Source organism: Hydra vulgaris, chromosome 03 (assembly GCF_038396675.1).
Source record: "Hydra vulgaris chromosome 03, alternate assembly HydraT2T_AEP".
In the NCBI taxonomy this organism is placed as follows: Eukaryota; Metazoa; Cnidaria; class Hydrozoa; order Anthoathecata; family Hydridae; genus Hydra; species Hydra vulgaris.
In genome coordinates this window covers 17737936-17757500 of record NC_088922.1, presented here as the reverse complement: position 1 = coordinate 17757500, position 19565 = coordinate 17737936, and the positions used below count along the sequence as shown (strand labels likewise).

The window sequence follows — 19565 nt, the reverse complement described above, 5'->3', positions numbered from 1 at the left end:
TTTGCTTAACAAAAACGAGCTTGCGTCAAAATGTCGCCATGAAAATAAATTTCTAATTAAAAACTTTAATGTCATCAAAGCAGACACTCCATAGCATTTATTGTATATAATTTTTGTCGTTATTTTTTTTGTTGTTGTTACATCTGATGATTGCTATTGCGTGAAACTTTAAGTAATGTAATTGAAATATATATTAATAATTATTTAGCTTTCACTATATATATATATATATATATATATATATATATATATATATATATATATATATATATATATATATATATAAATATATATATGATGCAAACGGAAGTTCAACATGATATCAAAGAAGAGGAGAGAAAGCGAAAATCCGAAGAATGTCTGGAAATAAATAAAAAACTGTTGTCATCATCAGATAGTTAAAGCAAAGCAGACAATGTTATATCTAGCGATGAAGACTATATGGTTCAACAACATAATTTTGTTCAGGAACATTGTCAGAAGAAATTATCATTAAATTCTAAATGTGCAAAGGTATCTGCTTTAGATGCTATTCCTTCAGCATTTGCATCTGCATTTGATTGTACAAATGTAAATGACAGAAAAGCAGCATATATTAACAGCAGCCATCCAAACGTATGGTGACGGTGATATATCAAAACTACCAATATTTCGTAGTAGCAAGAAGCCGAATGAAGCATCGTTTTCAACATTATGCTAACGTTAAGATAGCCTTTAGTTTGGAGGGACCTTTGGTTATTCATATTGATGGAAAACTTTTGCCAGCAATTTCAGGATAAAGAACAGAAATTTTTTTGGCAATTTCTAAAGTGGTACAAGGGACTGGAGCTTATAGCTAATGCAACAATGGTTGCCATTTCTGATCGGAAAATGCAAAATCAAATAGTTGTGATTTCTTTCAATACTTCGGCATCAAACACAGGTCAACTAAATAATGCGTGCACAATTTTAGAAAGAAAACTTTTAAAAATCTGCTCTGGTTGGCATGTAACCATCATGCACATAAAGTTCTGTGAAGCGATGTCTTTAAGGCAGTTTTCGGTCCGTCCTCTGGTCCAAATGTGTTGTTGTTTCGTCGATTTCAGGAATATTGGCCAAACATAGACCAAGTAACATATACAGCTTGTACCGATCATTGTTTAAATGAAGAACTAAAAGAATTGAAGAGAGAAGTAGTAATTTTGAATGGAAAAGCAGGAAATTTACCCAGAGAAGATTATCATGAACTTTTGAAACTTACTTTGATCTTTCTTGGAGATATTCCACCTCGAGGCATACAGTTTGGAGTTATTGATGCTTTTCACCACGCAAGGTGAAGTCTAAAATAATTTATGTTTTAAAGATTTTCTTACTTCAAACTTAATTTAAGCTCACCAAACCAGAAAGTTCAGGGTGCTTGGAATATGGATTTTTGTTGTTCTTATCAATGTAAAAACATGGATAACCTGCTCATACTCATGCGATGCTCCATTCAACGATTTAAATCTCATAAAAGCATTTACAAAGTACAATCCAATATCAAAAGTTAACTCAACAACTGCGTTGAAGGCAGTGGGTTGCTATTTATGGTATCTTGAAGAACTAGCACCGCTTGGTCTGTTTTCTGATCTAATGCCTGTTATGACGAAAAAACTCATGGTAGCAAAATTGTATGATCAGATTGCAGGCAATCAAGAACTCAATTGTTGATTAATTCGATACACTGGAACTGAAGATCTAATAGCAAAACCTCTGGATTATTTCATTGGACCATCTTCAAATTTCATTTTTAATGCCATACAGTTAGACATGTCCTTTCTGAAGGATGTTGAGAAGTGGTCAGATATCCCAAATTATCAGGCCGCAAAGAAAACTGTTAAGGCACTAAAAGTTGTCAATGATAGTGCAGAATGAGGATTGCTCTAGCCACTGCATTAAATTCTACAATAACAAAACAAAAAGAGCAAAAACAACATTTGTTTCAAATGGTGGAGAGTCACCGGCAAAGATTTCCCAATCCAAAAAAATCAATGTTACTTTCAGTTAATGGTTGTAACTAAACAGTTAACTAAACACATAAAAGAAACAGTAAAAACAGGGACCTGTTCTTATTTTAACTTTTCAAGCTCAGCAAGTATCATGAAAGATTCAAAAGGAAAAATTATTGAAGGAGGAGAGGTTTTTTATTATTTTTTTATTTTCTTTATTGTTCTTTAAACTGTGTAAAGATAGTATTAAGATGGATTTGTTAAATATTTTTAGGATAACATTGAGAGTGTTAACTATGTTTGGGCTATGTGTCGCGATCAGTCAATATACGACCACCATTCTGCATGGAGAGTTTTAGAATTAGGAATACAACAAGCCATATATTTTAATCGAAAAGTATTAAAAGAAAACTTCTTTTTAATTTACTAGGTATAAAATTTGTTGCATAATTTTAATCTTAATAAAATTTTAATTTTTGGAATATTTTTAAAAATTACTAAAATTGCTGAAATTTTGAGATCGATGAGGCAGTTCTATATTTTGTCCTTCAATTCCTTTTTGTGGTGTATTTATTAAGCAAAAGGAACATAAAAATGCAAGTGCCTCTAAGATATGAAACCATTTTATTTTCTGAACCACCCTAATATATATATATATATAAATATATACATATATATATATATATATATATATATATATCTATATATATATATATATATATATATATATATATATATATATATATATATATATATATATGTATATGTATATATATATAAATATATATGTGTGTGTGTGTATATTTCTATACCAAAGATCTTAAAATTACAACTATTTTTATGACTGCTTGTGGTACAAAACGGCTTTTAATAGACAACTTAAAAGATAGCAAATTATATGAATCAGGAAAACAAGATGAAAGAAGTAAATTCCAAAGAACTCATGTCCAAGGAAAATAAACTAAACAAATAAGGATTTTAAGAGCAATTAGGAGTAGTCAGTGTAAAAGGATGAAACTGAATTAAATGACAAGTAACATGAGAATAAATTTTAGTAGATGGCACAAGAGATGCTAGCACTTCAGAGCAGTGTCCATTATAGTATTAATAGAAAAGAGAAAGAGAAGCAACATTAATATGATGTGTCAATGGTTGGAAGCAAGAGCAGGTCCGACTATGTCTACAATGCTTTTTTGCACCTTGTCTAAAAGAGAAAAGGCATCATTGAAAAATCTCCCCATGATATGACATCAGTATTCCATACAAGGACGGATATGAGAATTGTAGAGATAAAGAAAAGAATCCTAAATAAGAAGGTGGCGAGCACAACCAAAGAGATGCAACATTAGTAGATGCTTATTTTGCAATAGATTTAATATATGGTATCCAAAAAATATTAAAAGTAAGAATTAATTCTAGGAGATGAAGGGTAGATAACTTATCAAGTACATTATTGTTCATAAATATAGGAAGATCTAGATCATTGTGATAACGATTGGATGAAAAAAAGGGAGTTAGACTAAGAGCCCCATGCTGTAACAAAAGTGAAACAAATCTTTTTCAAGCTCAAATGCCTCTCCAAGCATTGAGAGAGTGTTGGCTTCTTATCAAAGCAAGAATAAATGGTAGTATTATCAGCGAACAATGCCACCTAAGATGTGAGAATTTCTGAGAAATCATTAATGTAAATTAAAAAAGAGTATAGGGCCAAGAAAAGAATCTTAAGGAACCCCTGAAGTTACAGGAAATGAAGAAGAGTGCTGTCCTTCAAGAACAAATTTTATACTATGATAGGTATAGAAAGATTTAATAATCTTAAAGATATCATCTGATACACCCTAAGAAGATAGTTAATGGAGAAGTCCATATTGAAATCCATATTGATGATCAGAAAGTAAATTATTAGATTCAAGATGAGAGATTGAGTGTTTGTTAATTAAAGATTCAAAAACCTTGCTTATGATAGTAAAAAGACTAATGGTACGGTAGTTAGACAAGTCAGATCGCTCTCCAGGTTATTTTTATTTAAACAATTTACTAAAATATATGCTGAGATAAAAATATTGTTTAGTTTAGCCTTATTCAGTATTTAACGCATGTTTTTTAGGAATAAAAACCATTGCATTGCAAAACAATGTTTTAAAATTGCTAACAATCTTACAAAGCATGAATGAATTTTGCTTGTTTACATAAAAAAGCATTTGAATTATGCCATTATTCATGAGTATCTTTCTAATCTTTTAATATGTGTTTTTGTGATTTTTTGATCCTTGTGATTAGTTATGAAGCAGCGAAACATTTATCAAAATTTGATTAATGTTTGTTTAATGTTAATTTTATAGCATCAGTGCTGAGTAATATTGTTGTATACAAAATTTTTTAAGAATTTTGAATTAAAGATTTCAGAAAAACCTTTATTGCAACTTACTGCAACCTGAGTTACGAGTTGCGACAGCACAGAAATTTTAATATCATGAGGCATGGAAATCTGTTTGGGACTAGGATTTAATGTATGTGACAAACTATTAATAAGAAATATGTTACAAAATGTGTAAACATGTTACAAAATTCTTTTTGTAAAAAAAAAAGAAAAAAAAAGCCATTTAACAGTAACATAACATGTGTCAAAACAGTTCTATCAATTTTTATGTAAAAGGCATGATCACTGATCTGATCAGAAATAATAAAATAGTTAACAAAATGGATCTAGTCAATTTATATGTTAAACCCTTGTGTATTCTTACTATTATATTCAATTATTGTCATTGTAAACATTTATTTATTGAAGTGAAAAAAAACCCCTGGTTCTATAAATTATTACTTTAAACAATCTTGTTTAAAAACAGGCCTCCAACATTCTTTTAAATTTCGGGACAAAAATATTTTTTAATTTAAGGACAAAATCAGGACATTTAAAATACATAAAGCAATTTTTGTTAAACTGGCTTCTCCCCTACAGCAGTCCATACCTCACCTATTTTACATATATTTTATATAAAACAAGAAGATCAAAACAATTATTTATAAAGTAATTGATGCAAAACAAGAAACAACAATTAAAATTACCAGTAAATTATATTATTTTTGCAAAACTCAAGTACAAAAAATAACATTAATAGTGAAAGCACTATAGATGGTCTTTTTAAAAAACAAAGACCTTTATCTAAAGGAATATGTCATAGATAATAAGTTTTTAGGTAATTCAAAAGGCTTACATCTAAATTCTTTTTTGAAGTTTAAATTTTTTTTGTGTCAATTAATCCTTTTTAAACAAACTTCAAGAAGCATCTTCGATGATTGAGCCAATTTCTTATTTCCTGAAATTAACATGTTGCCAAATTTGCTAACTGCGAGATTGATTCCTTCATTGGTATAGCTTAATATTTGCATTACTGTTTTAATAACTTTGGCTGTGTCTTTATCCAAGAATTCATTTCCAAAATTTGTCTGTGCTTCACCTTTTTAAAATGTAATTGAGAACATGAAAATTGCAATAAGGAAATTGCAATATGCTATTAAGAATGCATAAATTGCAATTAAAAAATCGAAATATGTAAATGAGAATACATAATTTGTAATTGGGTAATTCCATGTCAAATGACTCTTTTATCTGATTTTTATACAGTTGAGAGTACTTAGTAAAATAAGAATTCCTTGAAAATTTTAGCTCCAAGAAGATCCTGAAATATGAACATTTTACTTTTAGCAGATACTGGCCAGACCCCTCTTGTTCCTTCAAAATTGCAACCTTTATTTAGAGGTTTCAACTTACATAAATTTAAAAACATTTTATCTTTTTACCTTAAAATTTGTAACTGACTATTTTTGGAGGTGACGAATCCAATAAAATGATCATAAATGTAAAAAATTATTTTTAAGCACCTGTATTAATCAATTTAAATAAATTGAGGTAATTATTTATATACCAGATTTTGATGCTCAAGAAACTTATTGGTGTTGATGATATCAAAAAAATATATAAAGTGTGTACACGAAATAATTGTGAAAGTAGTAAAATAACTAAAAAAAAGAACTCCTCAATTTTTATTTCAAACCAAGTAATAATTTTAGTAAAATAGTATAAGAAGATCAAACGTTAAAAAAAAATTTATTATTTCTGTGGGAATCTAATAAAATTTCAAGCTTTTGCTTTAGTGGTATCCATAAGCTTGCGCACAGAATAAGAATCAAAACTATTTGATGCTTTTTTAAATGATATTTTAATATCTTTAATGTTTCTGCAAAGCTTTTTTGTTTTTTTCATTTTTTTTTTAATAATAGCCCAGTACATTTCAATAACTTTAAATACTGGGCAGTTAGGAGGATTTTCTGTTTGAGGCACAAATTTCACATTATTTTTTTTATACCATTCTATAGCTAGTTTACAATAATGAATTAAAGCTAAATCAGGCCAGAACACAGGTCTGCTATTGTGTGATTTAATGAGAAGTAAAATGCGTTTTTGTAAACATTCTTTAGCATATATTTGACCAGGAAGTGTGGACTGAGAAATATAAGGTGCCAATTTTTTGCCACAACTGCAAATAGCTTGCCAAATCAAAGCTTTTTTAGCGAACTTGTCATATTTTGTGTATTCAAATTTCTTATCTGTTTTTCCTCTATATTTGGCAAATATAATAAACAGCACCAGGAATTTGTCGATGATCGTACTTGATATAAGCTTCATCGTCTTCAATAATACAGAATTTTTTTAGAAATAAAATTGTCATACAACTTTCTGCCGCAGATTCATGCACTTTTTTGTTGAGTTTCAGAACGGTTGAGCACTTTTTGTGCTTTGAAAGAATGAAAACCATGTTTGTTTCTAACTTTTGCATCAAAACTATGAGAAAATCCATATATTTTTGTACGTTCCCTTAGTAAAAGGCTTGGGTTATTCTTAAACTGTTAACTGGTTTTCTAACTAGTTTTATATCTTTAAAACCTTTTTTTCTTCCACCACCAGATTTGCGTTTGATTGATTTTGTATGAGAAAAACGTTAAATAACATGACTAAAAGTGTATGGATGTATTTGCAATGATTTTGTTATCGAATTGTAGCTTCTATCAGGATTTTGTAAATATTGCATAACTTTTTCTCTTACGTCTTCTTTTTTCATTTTTAAAACTAATTTCAAGTTAAATCCAAAAACTAACATACTTTTTTGAAACTAAAGTGTAAACAAAATACAAAACAATTAAAAAGAATTTAATACAACCACTGAAAAAAAATAACATGCTTATTCTTTCACATTTATTTCGTGTGCACGCTTTATTACACATCATTTTATATTTATTGACCTTTTAAAAAATATAAAGATTTTTATCTGCAAGTATATGGGTTTTCAAATATGGATAACAGGGCACAGTCCCCACACTTTTATAGTGGAGTATTGCAATTGATTTTTTTCTACCTTCTAGACTAGCTGGAGCTCTGAAACTTTTAGTACTTCTGTAGTGCTAATGAAAGTGCATGTTAAAGTTGTTTCAGGTCCCAAGACACCAGGGAGGAGGGGGCTGGGTTATGGAACCACTTTTTTATAGCGGAATCTCATTAGATTTTTCACTACTTTCCAGAAAAACTGTAGCTCTGAAACTTTCAGCATTTGTGTGGTCCTGATGAACATGTGTTAAAAGAATTTTTCAGGGCAGATGACCAGAGGGTCCTTAAGGCTGAGACACTGGGGATCATGCCTCACTTTTTGAAATTATTATTTTTTTGTATTTTTAATAAAGTAAAGATAACTTTGTAAATATTGCCATCAAAAAAATTTTTATGTTTATATTTGTTCCATTCTGTTTTTGATCATTTGGTATTCAGTGATCATTCTTAAAATGTTTTAAGAAAGTATATATGTTTATAAGATTATTGATTTGCAAGTATATGAATTAAAAACAGCCATCCATCTAAAATAATGATTTTGACAAAATTTTACATTGTATAAATAAAACTTTCTGAATTGAAAAAAAAAAACAGACAGATCAAAATTGATCTGACAGACAATAACAATTGAAGAATACAAATTGATGTTATAAGAGGCAAGAAACAAGTTAACATCTTATTCCTCATTGCAAAATGTCAAACAAGATACTTAAAGCATCAAAAGGAAAATTTGGCAAAATAGACTGTTGTATTGTCTTAAGTGATTTTGCAGAAAACTACACGTTTGTGATTCAAGATAAAGTTCAACAATACCATTGGTGTCAAAGTCAATGCATGTTACACCCTGTTGCCCTTTATTTATTAAACAAAATTGCAGCTTAAAGAAAAATCATTTTGCTTCATGTCAGAAGATATTGAGCATGACATTGGCTTTGTGTATGAAGTTCAGACACAAATAGTTAATTATTCATTACCTAAAATAACTAAATCATTACATCTCTCTATCATAGATTATTGTAGATTATTATAAGCAAAAGGAAATTAATTTTTTTTTCTTATAAAAAGGGAGAAGTGCTTTTGTTGAAGAAAATTCTTTTCACAAATGAAATTTTTGTTTCTTATTACTATCATTCAAAGTACTTATGATGTTATACGATAATAAATCAAATAATAAATTATTTAAAAGAAAATCATCTTAATATTTTAATTCTTTAATTTTCAAATGATTATGTTGCACAGTATAAAAAGCACAAAGACCTTTACAACATCTGTCTCCATAAAGATAATTTTGACATTGATGCAAAGTGGACATTTTATCTACATGCCATAGTAAGTCACCATTTAATGTTATTAGTGGCACTGTAAAACAATTCACTACAAATGCCAATTTACAAAGCCTAATGACCAGTTATTGAATAGTAATAAAATGTTTGACTGCTGTGCAAAAAATATTAAAGAGATTATTTTTTTCAAAATTGAAAAAGATTGACAGGATTGTGCAACACTTTGAAATAGCGTTTTCAGCTAAGTAGAACAATTCCTGGAATTAGGAGCTATCATCTATTTAACCCAGAATTTATAGATACTATTAGCTTATAACAAAGAAGTGACGATTTTAATATAACAGGCATGTTTTCTTTTTCTGATATTCAAAATATTTAACCTAACCAGCAAACTAACATCAATACATTGAAAATTAACACTATTACATTCAAAATTAACACTATTACATTGAAATTTGGTGAATTTGTTCTATGTAAATATGATGTGTTTCATTGGATTGGTATAATAAATGAAGCTGACAATGATGAGCAAGATGTTATGACAACATTCATGCACCCGCATGGTCCTTTTAACAAACTTTTCTGACCATCTAGAGCAGATAAGTGTTGGATTCCAATTACCAACATAATTTGTATCATTGATGCACCTGTAACAACAACTGGACATATGTATACTATGACTGTTTACTAATCTAAGTAAATCTTAACACAATCTTGTCATTTTTTTTTGGATTTGAATTTTGTAAATAACTAAATATAACAGAATAATTACAAACCAAAAGAAATTTTTGAAAACAATATTTTCAAAGTTATCTTCACTTAATAAAAAATGTATAAAATAATTTTTTTTTTTTTTTAAAAATAAGTGGGGCAAGATGCCAGTGCACAAGGCCATGGACCCTCTGGTTTTCTGCCCTTGAAACAATTTTAACGCGTGTTCATTAGGACAATTCAAATGCTGAATTTTTCAGAGCAGTAGTTTGTCTGGAAGGTTGAGAAAAATCTATCACAAGATTCCACTACAAAAAGTCGGGCACTTGCCATAATTTTCAACACCCTCCCTAATGCCCTTAGGCCATAAAAATAATTTTAAAATGCACATTCATTAACATCACATTAATGAATAATACCAAAACTTTCAGAGCTCCAGCTAGTCAGGAAGGCAGTGAAAAATCAATTGAAATATTTTGCTACAAAAAAGTGGGAACCGTGCCTTGTTATCCATACATGGAAATCAATATAATTGCAGATCAATATGTATCTGTATATTTTTTGAAAGATCAATGAATATGGAATGATGTATAATATACTTTTTTTTTTATATCATCAAGGCCACATGGGTTTCTTGAGGATTTAAAACAGATATATAAAAATTGCCTAAAATTATTCAAAATTAACTCAATATTAATTTGTTTATACTTCTTATCATTTCATTGGATTCATCCCCTCCAAGAATAGCTAGTTACAAACCTTTAAGTAAAAAAAATAAATATTTTGAAAGTTAAGGGACTTGGAATCTCTAAATAAACGTTGCAGTTTTGAGGGGACAAGAGGGGACTGGCCAGTATCTGCCAAATATAAAACAAACATATTTCAAAATCTACTTGGAGTCAGAGGCTAAAATTTTCAAGAAATTCTGATTTTACTTAGCACTCTCAACTGTATAAAAACAAGCAAAAACTGAGATGTATGTTGACATGACCTAGGACATTTGACAATTACCCAATTTCAAATTTACAATGTAATGTTTAGGTCATTATAAAGTATCCTCTAAACATCAATTTGAATAAGTTAAATACCAAACTTAGCATTTATATGCACCAGCAATAATAATGGAATTGAAAGATCATTTTGCTATTTGTCAACACTCTACGACTATTGTTAGTCTAGTCGACTAGTGACACAGTTACTGTAGTGTATCACTTTTTTATATTCATTATTATTATTATTATTTTTTGACCTTAAAGGTTATATGAGGTTATCTTCAACAACTTGTGATATGCTTGACAGAACATGAATAAAAAAGGTCGACATTCCAGTTCTGTTTAACTCAACTATTAACTAATAAAATAATAAAATAAAATTTTGATAACCAGCAGAGTAAAATTAAAATAATAAATATATAGACAAAATATCTGCTTACTTTATTAAGCATGTTAAAAGCCACAAGTTGTGGATAATCTTTATCTGCTATTGCAACACCACTTACTCCTTCATTGGAAACATAAACATGGTATAGATAGTCTAAAATAATTTAGGTAAAGCTACAGTTAAACAGCCTAAAATACTTTTATATTTTAGGCCTACATCCACCTAGGGTTTGGAGAGGAGCAGCAATCTTTTTTTTTTTATTCCAATAAATATTTCTTATGTTAAAAAAGTCTTTACTGACGTGAGTGCAACAAGCGAAAATATAAAATTATTTTAGGTTGCTTAACTGTAGGATTAATTTATTGTATATATAATAATGTATATATAAATATAAGTTAGTTTATTTTAAATAAATTGACATAAAATAACAGACCTTGTTCTTTAACAGATGCTCTTACACCATTTGCAATTGTTTCTACAATAATTTTTCCAGTAAAGTCCATAAACTCACGAATACTAAATAAAATCTATTTTTAATTAAAAAAAATAAAAGTTAATTATATTGGTTTAAGATTCCATTATAAAATGACAAAATCCGTCATAAAAAGACACAGAAATTATTAAATGAAGGTAAATTTAAGATTCAAAAGAGTAAGTATACTTACTTTTTATTATTCAAATTTTTATAATTTTAAAACTATTACATAAATTGTTTTAAAGTAGTAATAAAAATTAGGACAAATTTTTCAATAGTTGCAGATTCATCAAATCTTACGTAGTACGTTGAAAATAACTGAAGGATTGCAAATCTTGAGCACTTTTTAATGGTGTAACTTTTGTTGATTTGTGAAACAATTCGATTGCATAAAGCTTCACCATTTTTCACTAAAAGTATTAGACGAATATTTTTACTCTAGAAGTGTACAAAATGAAATAATAATACAAAAAAAGTTGAGAAATTGTATATTAAATTATATAACAATAAAACATCATTCAAATTTTGTTACAATCGCATAAAAAAAACTATTTATCTGGAGGGGTCTTTATTTTATTTATTATTCTGATGTTTTTTTGTTTAAAATGACTTGTAATTTCCGCCCAGAAAATATCCAAGCGTGTTTTGCTAATAATTCATACTAGCAGTAGGCAACCCGTTATACAGGTTTTTAGTAAATAAATTATTAATAACAATTTAATTTTTATTTGTTTTTTCTAATAAAATATAAATTTATTAATACTATTTTAGTTCTGCTTACTTTTATTTTTCTTGGCTTCTTAGTTAAACCAAACTGCTAGCTTTATTAAAGATACAGCTAACCATTTATTTTTTAATGTTCGAACATTAATCATAACAAAATCGTTTTGTTAAAATATGACTTGAATTATATGCATAGTTCATCTGAGTCTTATTTTAAAATTGCGAAAAATTGTTTAGGTAAAATATCTAGAATATTTTTTTCTTTTCCTTCCTCTTAATTTAGCTTTTAGCTGAGTAGTTTCTAATTTTTTTTTAAACATTTACTTTTATTTAGCTAAGAGTGATGAGTGAAGCTTAAAAAATAAATATTCACAAAAATTATACCTTAACTTGTATCTTAATATAACTTATTAATATATAACTTGTAAACTTGTATGAAAAGAAATTGTTTTGGATATCCACAAAAACTATAAGTTGAAAAATATATTCGCAATTCTGGAAAAGGCTTATCTCTGTATACTGCTCATATAATATTAAAGCTTATTGCTCAAGCTATCTTTTTCCTTTAATATTCCAGCAGAAATTAAAATAATAATAATAAAAAATATAATAAATAAATATGTCGATTTACTTTATAGTTAACGTATATCTATAACGTAATAAAACATATATTTATTTCAGCATTCATCCAATCCAAATTTGTATTTGAAAAATGTCCCGAATATACTTTGCCTTGCCGTTTGTTTCAACTTTGCGTTACATTTATTAGTTTTATTTAAAACATTTTTTATTAATTTTTGTATAAGTCAGGTTGATAAAAAAAGCAATTGCTTTTGTGCGATATTTTTGAAGTAATGTGAATACAAATTTGAGCAAAATGGATAAATGTATTTACATAAAGGTGAGCAATTGGTCTAAAAGCATTGAACAAAAGCAATTGCTTTTTTTATTTACCCAGCCTAATGAGCTGAAAAGAGTATAAAAGAGATGTTAAAATCATTTTAAACAGTTGTAAAAATTATATTTTAAATTATGCTAACTTTTTTTTTAAAACAAATTTAATTACATGATAAGTAGTAAAAAATGTAACAAAAACATTTTTTAAAAGTCTATATAAAAAATGTTTTTCTTAAAAAACAATTAACGTTGAAGTCACTTTTCAAAATCAGTTATAATAGCCGCCATCTCCAGGACTGAGGGGCCAAGCATAGCCTATTGTAAAAAAAAATCTTATTAAAATAATTAAAAATATTTATTATCGATAGGGACGACAATTAAACATTAACAAAAAACTACGTGATTTCATATTAGTAGGAAGTTATAGAAAAATTAGTAAAAAAATAAAATAAATAAAAAAATTAAAAATAGAAAGATTTTTAAAAACTACTTTATTTTGTGAGCACTTTGGCTATGTTGTATTTTTGAAACCAATATCTTTATCTTTAATGAAAAGCAACTCATTTAATTAATCTCATTTAAAGAGCAAAAATATTACTAACACTGAGGATTAAAAAAAAATGAATGAGATATAAACAATTGTACTATAGTGATATCAAATGCTATATTGGCTTTTAGTGAATGAATGAAAGCAGTTAGAGTAACTACCTGTAATCATTTTTAACAATAGATACCACGGGAAGGTAAGCCAAGCTGTCTATCGATACAAAACATTACAACAATAACATCACAACAATTACGCAAAGCAATAGCAAATAGCTTAAGATATTTGTAGGATGAAATTACACTAAATATTATTAGACATGTGTTATATATATATATATATATATATATATATATATATATATATATATATATATATATATATATATATATATATATATATATATATATATATATATATATATATATATATAGCTATAAAAGGCTAGATAACAGACATTAAATATAAAAGTAAAGGATCGTTCATAAATTGTGCAACGCAAAATATATCTAAAATCTGATGTAGGAGATATTTAGCTTTTTTTACGCAGCAATTTTTATTAAACTTAATGCGCTAAATTATTTAAATATTAAAACTCTGTGAGGGAAAACTTTTGAACTTTTTTGTCTTATTGTATAACTTTGCGTTACATAACTTATGGATGATCATAAACACCTTTTGGCACTAAATGCTGTCTCACACCTCTGCTTACTAAACCTCTTGGCTGGCAAAGTTAGCATCTTGCTTATTGTACTTTCCTTTTTTTTCTTTTTAGATAGATTTTCAGTTATAAAGAATAGCCCGCTAGCATAACAGTGTAACTCTACACACACTGCAATTCACGACAATTGCTTGGCTAGTTTAATGGCCTAGCTCTACACACTTGCTTGGCTAGTTTAACAACCTAGCTCTACACATTTGACTATGAATTATAACACCAATAACTATTTAAAAGCAGTTATAACAGTAGACAAAATAACAAAAACTGGTTGCATTTCCTTCATTTTTTTATAAAAAAAATTAAATGTTTAATGTTAAAACAATAATCATTTATAATTTAAGTATATTTGTAAATATAACATTTTTGAAAATCATTTATTAAATCATTCAAAATTTATGCTATTTTGTTAATGCAAAATTTGAAATTTTATATGGCATTTTGGAACAAATGTTTAAACAAAAATATGTACAAATGATAAATAAAAAGTACAATTGATAATTTAAAGTATAATTAATAACTTAAATTAAAAAGTCATTACATACATCATACAGCTTGTGCTTGCAAGATATGAACATTTAGAAATGTGAAAAACCAAGACTATAAATTAAGAATATTAGCAAATATAACATTATTTGTGTAACATTTTTCACCGACCATACCTTGAATGGGATGTTTATCAATTTTGAAAAACAAACTATGAAATGCACTAGTTGTTGAACAGGCAACATATAGTTGCCCATGAGAAAAACACAGTTTTTTTAAATATACACTAACTCTGTCAACCATTATGAACTGCCACTGTGTTTGGCATTAAATTCTTCAGGATATTTTTTGCTGCATACTCCATCTATCACGCAGGGTGAGATTGGATTCAATATACCACATGGACCATGAATCAGGCAAGTTTTAATAATGTCATAAAGTTGAGGATTAACAATCGGATTTGGAATTTCAGCAGATATTAAATTATTGATATCCTGTGCTGTTTCAAGCTTATAATCATTTGCAAAATGAAGTAATCTAAGAATATGTGGCAAATCACGCTTTTGAAAATTGGTAAACTGAACATGGGTTACAACTTTCCCTAACATACCATGTTCAAAAAATCAATAAGGAGATTACTTAATTTGAGTTTGAACACTCAAGTAATCAAGCCAGGTCTATCATTTGCAGTCTGACCTGGATATAAATTTTCTGCTATCTCGCGCCATTTTGGATTGCAGGTTAAAGTAATAAAAACATCTGGTTAACTGTATTTTTTAATTATAGCCATTGCATCTTCAAAGTTTTCTTATAAAGCTCCAGGACTTTTTACATAAGTTGATGGCAAAACCATTACACGCCTGGTCTAACATTGTGATAAGTTACAAGGTTCAAGGTTGTTTATATGTTCATTTAAGGCATCACACTGCTCACTTCTCAGTTTCTTTTGGTTATTTTTGATAAAAGCAAGGCGCTGGCCTTCAACTTTGACGCATGCATTAACAGCATTTTGCTGAAACAGTTTCTTGTCATAAAAAATTGAAGAAAAAAATTGTCTAACTGAAAGTCTATAATTGTAATACTGAGATAGAGTAACATGATTTCTAACCAATGTAGCTGTTGAGGGTTGTGAACCAATTGATTATGCCAACCAGCATCACCTTTTGGGAAAAACAGAGTATAAACCATAGGATCTAAGTTGGCAGACATACTTGATATAGTTTTAAGAGGATGGCCTCTTAGGTAAATAACAATTTCCCTGGAAGCAGGTGGTGCACCATCTTAACCAACAAATACAACTGCAACTTCATTATGCAAAGGGAGGTTATAGCAACGTCTATCTTGCCCTTTAAGTAAAGACATTTTTACAACTGAAACTAAACAACCCTCTATAGCTGCTAGACGATATTCTTCATCTTCTACTTTAGCCATGCTTTTAAATGCAAGAGCAAATGGGTTTTCTTCACTTACTATAGTTTGCAAATGAAACATTAAATCACATAAGCAAAGATCATTGCCATGTTGTTGCATTCTAAAGTTTACTGCTGCAAGGAGGTTATAGATATACGGTTGACAATATGTTGGAGGAATATCTTGATCTGGCTGAAGGTTGCCTATACAATGAAAAGCTTGACCACATATTCTAAAACATGGCAGCTCATGATTCATTGGTTGAACCACATTAGCTGTAAATGAAACAAAAGAAAGACAGTCATTATAATTTCTAATATATTTTAGAAAATTCATGTTGGAATTATGATCTCTATAATTCCCTGTATATAAATCTTGTAAAGCTTGCAGAAATAATGAAAGAGGAGGTAATACTACCTTTCCATTATAGCAACAAAGAAAATGACTTTCATCAGGAAATTTTTTAGCAACACAATGTTAACAGATCTGATTCATTTCTCCTAAATAATTATTTTCTGGAATAATATTACTTCTTGCTATACAATGCATTCTACTTTGTCTGATAGATATTTCATACATTATTCTCATTAGGGTTCAAATGAATTTCTGCTTGTCTAGCTCTATTCCTCTCATTTTGACTACGATTAATTTCATCGTGTCTAGCTCTATTTCTCTCGATTCGATGACGATTATTTTCAAGTTGCCTAGTAGCATTTACACTAATGACTTCTTCTAGCCTAACATCATCCATTTCAGTTTCACTATTATGAAACATAATACCAGCAGTACTACTACTGCAGTCACAAATGAATGTAAAAGAAACATAGGAATTGCAATCTTTTCTATTAAGTTACTTACTATTACTCTAAAGTGAAAAAAAGGAAAAAATCAAGACACTTTTATAACTTACTGTTATTTAAAAAAAAATTTATAAAGAAAACTAAATTAATTATTTAAAGACAACTTTAAATTATATAAAAACATTTACTATTTTAAATTTAATGATAAAAAAAATAACAAAATCCCACAAATCAAGTAACTTTTATAACTTACTGTTATTTTTAAAAAATTTTAAAAAGAAAACTAAATTAATTATTTAAAGACAACTTTAAATTATAAAAAAACATTTACTATTGTAAATTTAATGATAAAAAAAATAAGAAAAGCCTATAGCTTAATAAGTAAGATAAGTAACCGAATTATATATACTTTTTAAAATAAAATTAAAATTTATTTATTTATTACTAACCCGTATTACGGGTTGCTTACTGCTAGTAAAACAGAAAAACAAAATTTTAAATTTTATTCTGTTTCTTTTCTATTAAACAATTTAAATTAACTATTTAAATGAGATATAAAATCAATGCAAATGTAGAGCTAAAAATATGACTTTAGAAATGATATAAACCTTTAAAATTTAATTCAGTTATTTAACAACTGGTCAAAAAGTATTACCACAACAAAAAAATTTACAAAAGGTCAAAAAATAAAAATTAAACCAATTTTATTAAAATTTTCAAGATTTTAAAATGATCTTAAGATGTTTATCAAAAAAAAAATGTTTAAAAAAATGTTGGTCAGTACATTTTAAAAGTAATAAAAACAATGAGACAATTTAATAACAAATTTAACAACTTTTAATATATATACTTAGATACCTTTTTAAAGAGAAGCATAACGCCTTAAACTAAGAAAAATAGAGAAGCATAACCTTTTTTTTTTTTTTGCTTGACTTCCAACAGAAGTTTTTTTATTTTTTCTATTACTTTTTCTAAAAGGAAATATAGCTATTAGAACAGAGAAGTATAAAAAATACTGAAATGTCAATGTATAACTATCTTAAAAACATAAATGAAAATACATAAATACATAAAGGAAGTTCATAAATGAAGTTAAATACATAAATGAAGTTCCAACTTTAATTAAAACTGTATAGGAAACTTACCCAAATCAGTATCAGTTTGACTGTTTAAAAAAAAAATTAGAATAAAGAAGATATTCATAATTAACTTATTTATAATCAAGTTTTTACTTCCCTATTTACGTTAATATACTTACATGTCCGCAAAAAACAATCTTAGTTTATTTAAAAATAACAGGCTATAAAAATTAGAAAAATAAAAACAACCAACAACAGACAAACATTTATTTAATCAATTAATTAATCAATGAACAACATCAATTCCTCTTGAAACTAAACAAACATTTATTTAATCAATTAATTAACCAATGAACAACATCAATTTCTCTTGAAACTAAAAATTTATCAGTTTGCTTGCAGACCTTGCTCGAAAGACCGCGTGGAATATAAAACCGCATATCAAAAAGCCTAGAAACTACTTTAAAAACGAAAGTGAAACGACACTAACACTATCAAATTACAGTATTCATATTAAGATTTAAGAGACGTTTCTAAGCAATATTGTTGTATTGTTTAAAAACGTCCCTCTAATGAAAAAAAAAGGGGGTGGAGGAGGGGGAGGGAAAGTTGGGGTGGGAAGAAGTTCAAAAAATTTATGAAACCGAAAAAGTATCTATTAAAAAACCTGTCACAATGATTTTTTTTACCTTTCTGAAAATAGTTCCATATCTTCGGCCCTTAATAAACTTTAGACCATTATAACAGAAAGCTTGTTTCATCAAAACCAACGATATACTTTTTATTAACTTGTTTTTTTGAAGTTGATTTATATCAGTGTTAGAAAAAAAAAATTTGTATCGTCAGTTACCAATTAAGAATTTAGTTTTACAGATGAATTATTAATTCACTTATTTAAACTTGATAAAGAATCCCACACAAGTCATTTCAACTTCAAATTCTGCCATAGATACTTAGGTATCCAACGTGATGTTAGTTTTCTATTTTTTAGTGCGTTGTGAATAATTTTGTTGATTGTAAAACAATTAATCGATGTCAGGGCTTCAATTATATCATGTGTTGCATGCGGATTTTCTTCAATAATGGCTCGCACACGTTCAATATTCTCAGCTGTATACATCGAACGAGGATCATCTTCGAGACTCTCTCTACCTTCTTTAAATAAAGTAGCCCACTTGGCAACTGTACTATATTTTGGAGCTTGGTTACCATGAACTAAAACCAACTCATCGGATATGGCTTGTGCTGAAACTCCAAGTAGAGCACGAGTTTTAATATATGCTAAATATTCAAATTTTTCCGTTTTTAATTTTTTTTTTTTTAACGTGTATAATAAAATTTAAATAACTTTTTTAATAAACATTCAAAATATTTCAACAAGTACTTAAAATGTTCATAATTGAACACAGTTTAAAATGATATATAAATATTTAATTATTTCCTGTCTCATTGTATCTTTTCAGATAAAGTTCTACGAACTTTCCTAACGACCTAAGTAATATACTAACAAACTCATTTCTAGGTGCATCTAAAAAAACAAGAAGTTTTAAAGCAGACATATCAGATCAGTCCCGATTTTTTTACTTGCAAAATACTCAACCTTAATAAACAAGGCAAAAATTAGAATATATATATTATAAATATCTATACGCAGGCACGGCGCTAGACATTTCTAAGGTAGAAGAAAAAAATATTTTGACGCCTTAATA

The 19565-nt window shown here is 27.9% G+C and overlaps 2 protein-coding genes across 4 annotated transcripts in view; both read right to left on the bottom strand.

Moving 5' to 3' along the window:
• Nucleotides 1–18687, bottom strand: part of LOC136077990 (synaptobrevin homolog YKT6-like) — a 26777-nt gene extending 8090 nt beyond the window's left edge. The window contains exons 1-5 of one of the 3 annotated variants that reach the window (XM_065792524.1): nt 18546–18687; nt 17636–17748; nt 11500–11609; nt 11158–11240; nt 10777–10877 (exon numbers count right to left, since the gene is read on the bottom strand). In XM_065792524.1, the coding sequence (XP_065648596.1) occupies nt 10777–10877; nt 11158–11240; nt 11500–11603 (288 nt within the window). In that variant the 5' untranslated portion in view covers nt 11604–11609; nt 17636–17748; nt 18546–18687. Of the gene's footprint in view, nt 1–10776; nt 10878–11157; nt 11241–11499; nt 11612–17635; nt 17749–18545 lie in introns of all 3 variants that reach the window. The other 2 variants (XM_065792525.1, XM_065792526.1) reach the window with 2 other exon arrangements.
• LOC136078516 (uncharacterized) lies at nt 15849–16313 on the bottom strand. The gene has a single exon (XM_065794289.1). It carries the CDS (start codon nt 16311–16313, stop codon nt 15849–15851), a length of 465 nt encoding a protein of 154 aa, XP_065650361.1.
• Nucleotides 18688–19565: the final 878 nt, after the last annotated feature.

Bases quoted from the DNA above. Each gene is read 5' to 3' on its own strand.
- LOC136078516 (XM_065794289.1), bottom strand. From the start codon at position 16,313: ATGAATTTTCTAAAATATATTAGAAATTATAATGACTGTCTTTCTTTT.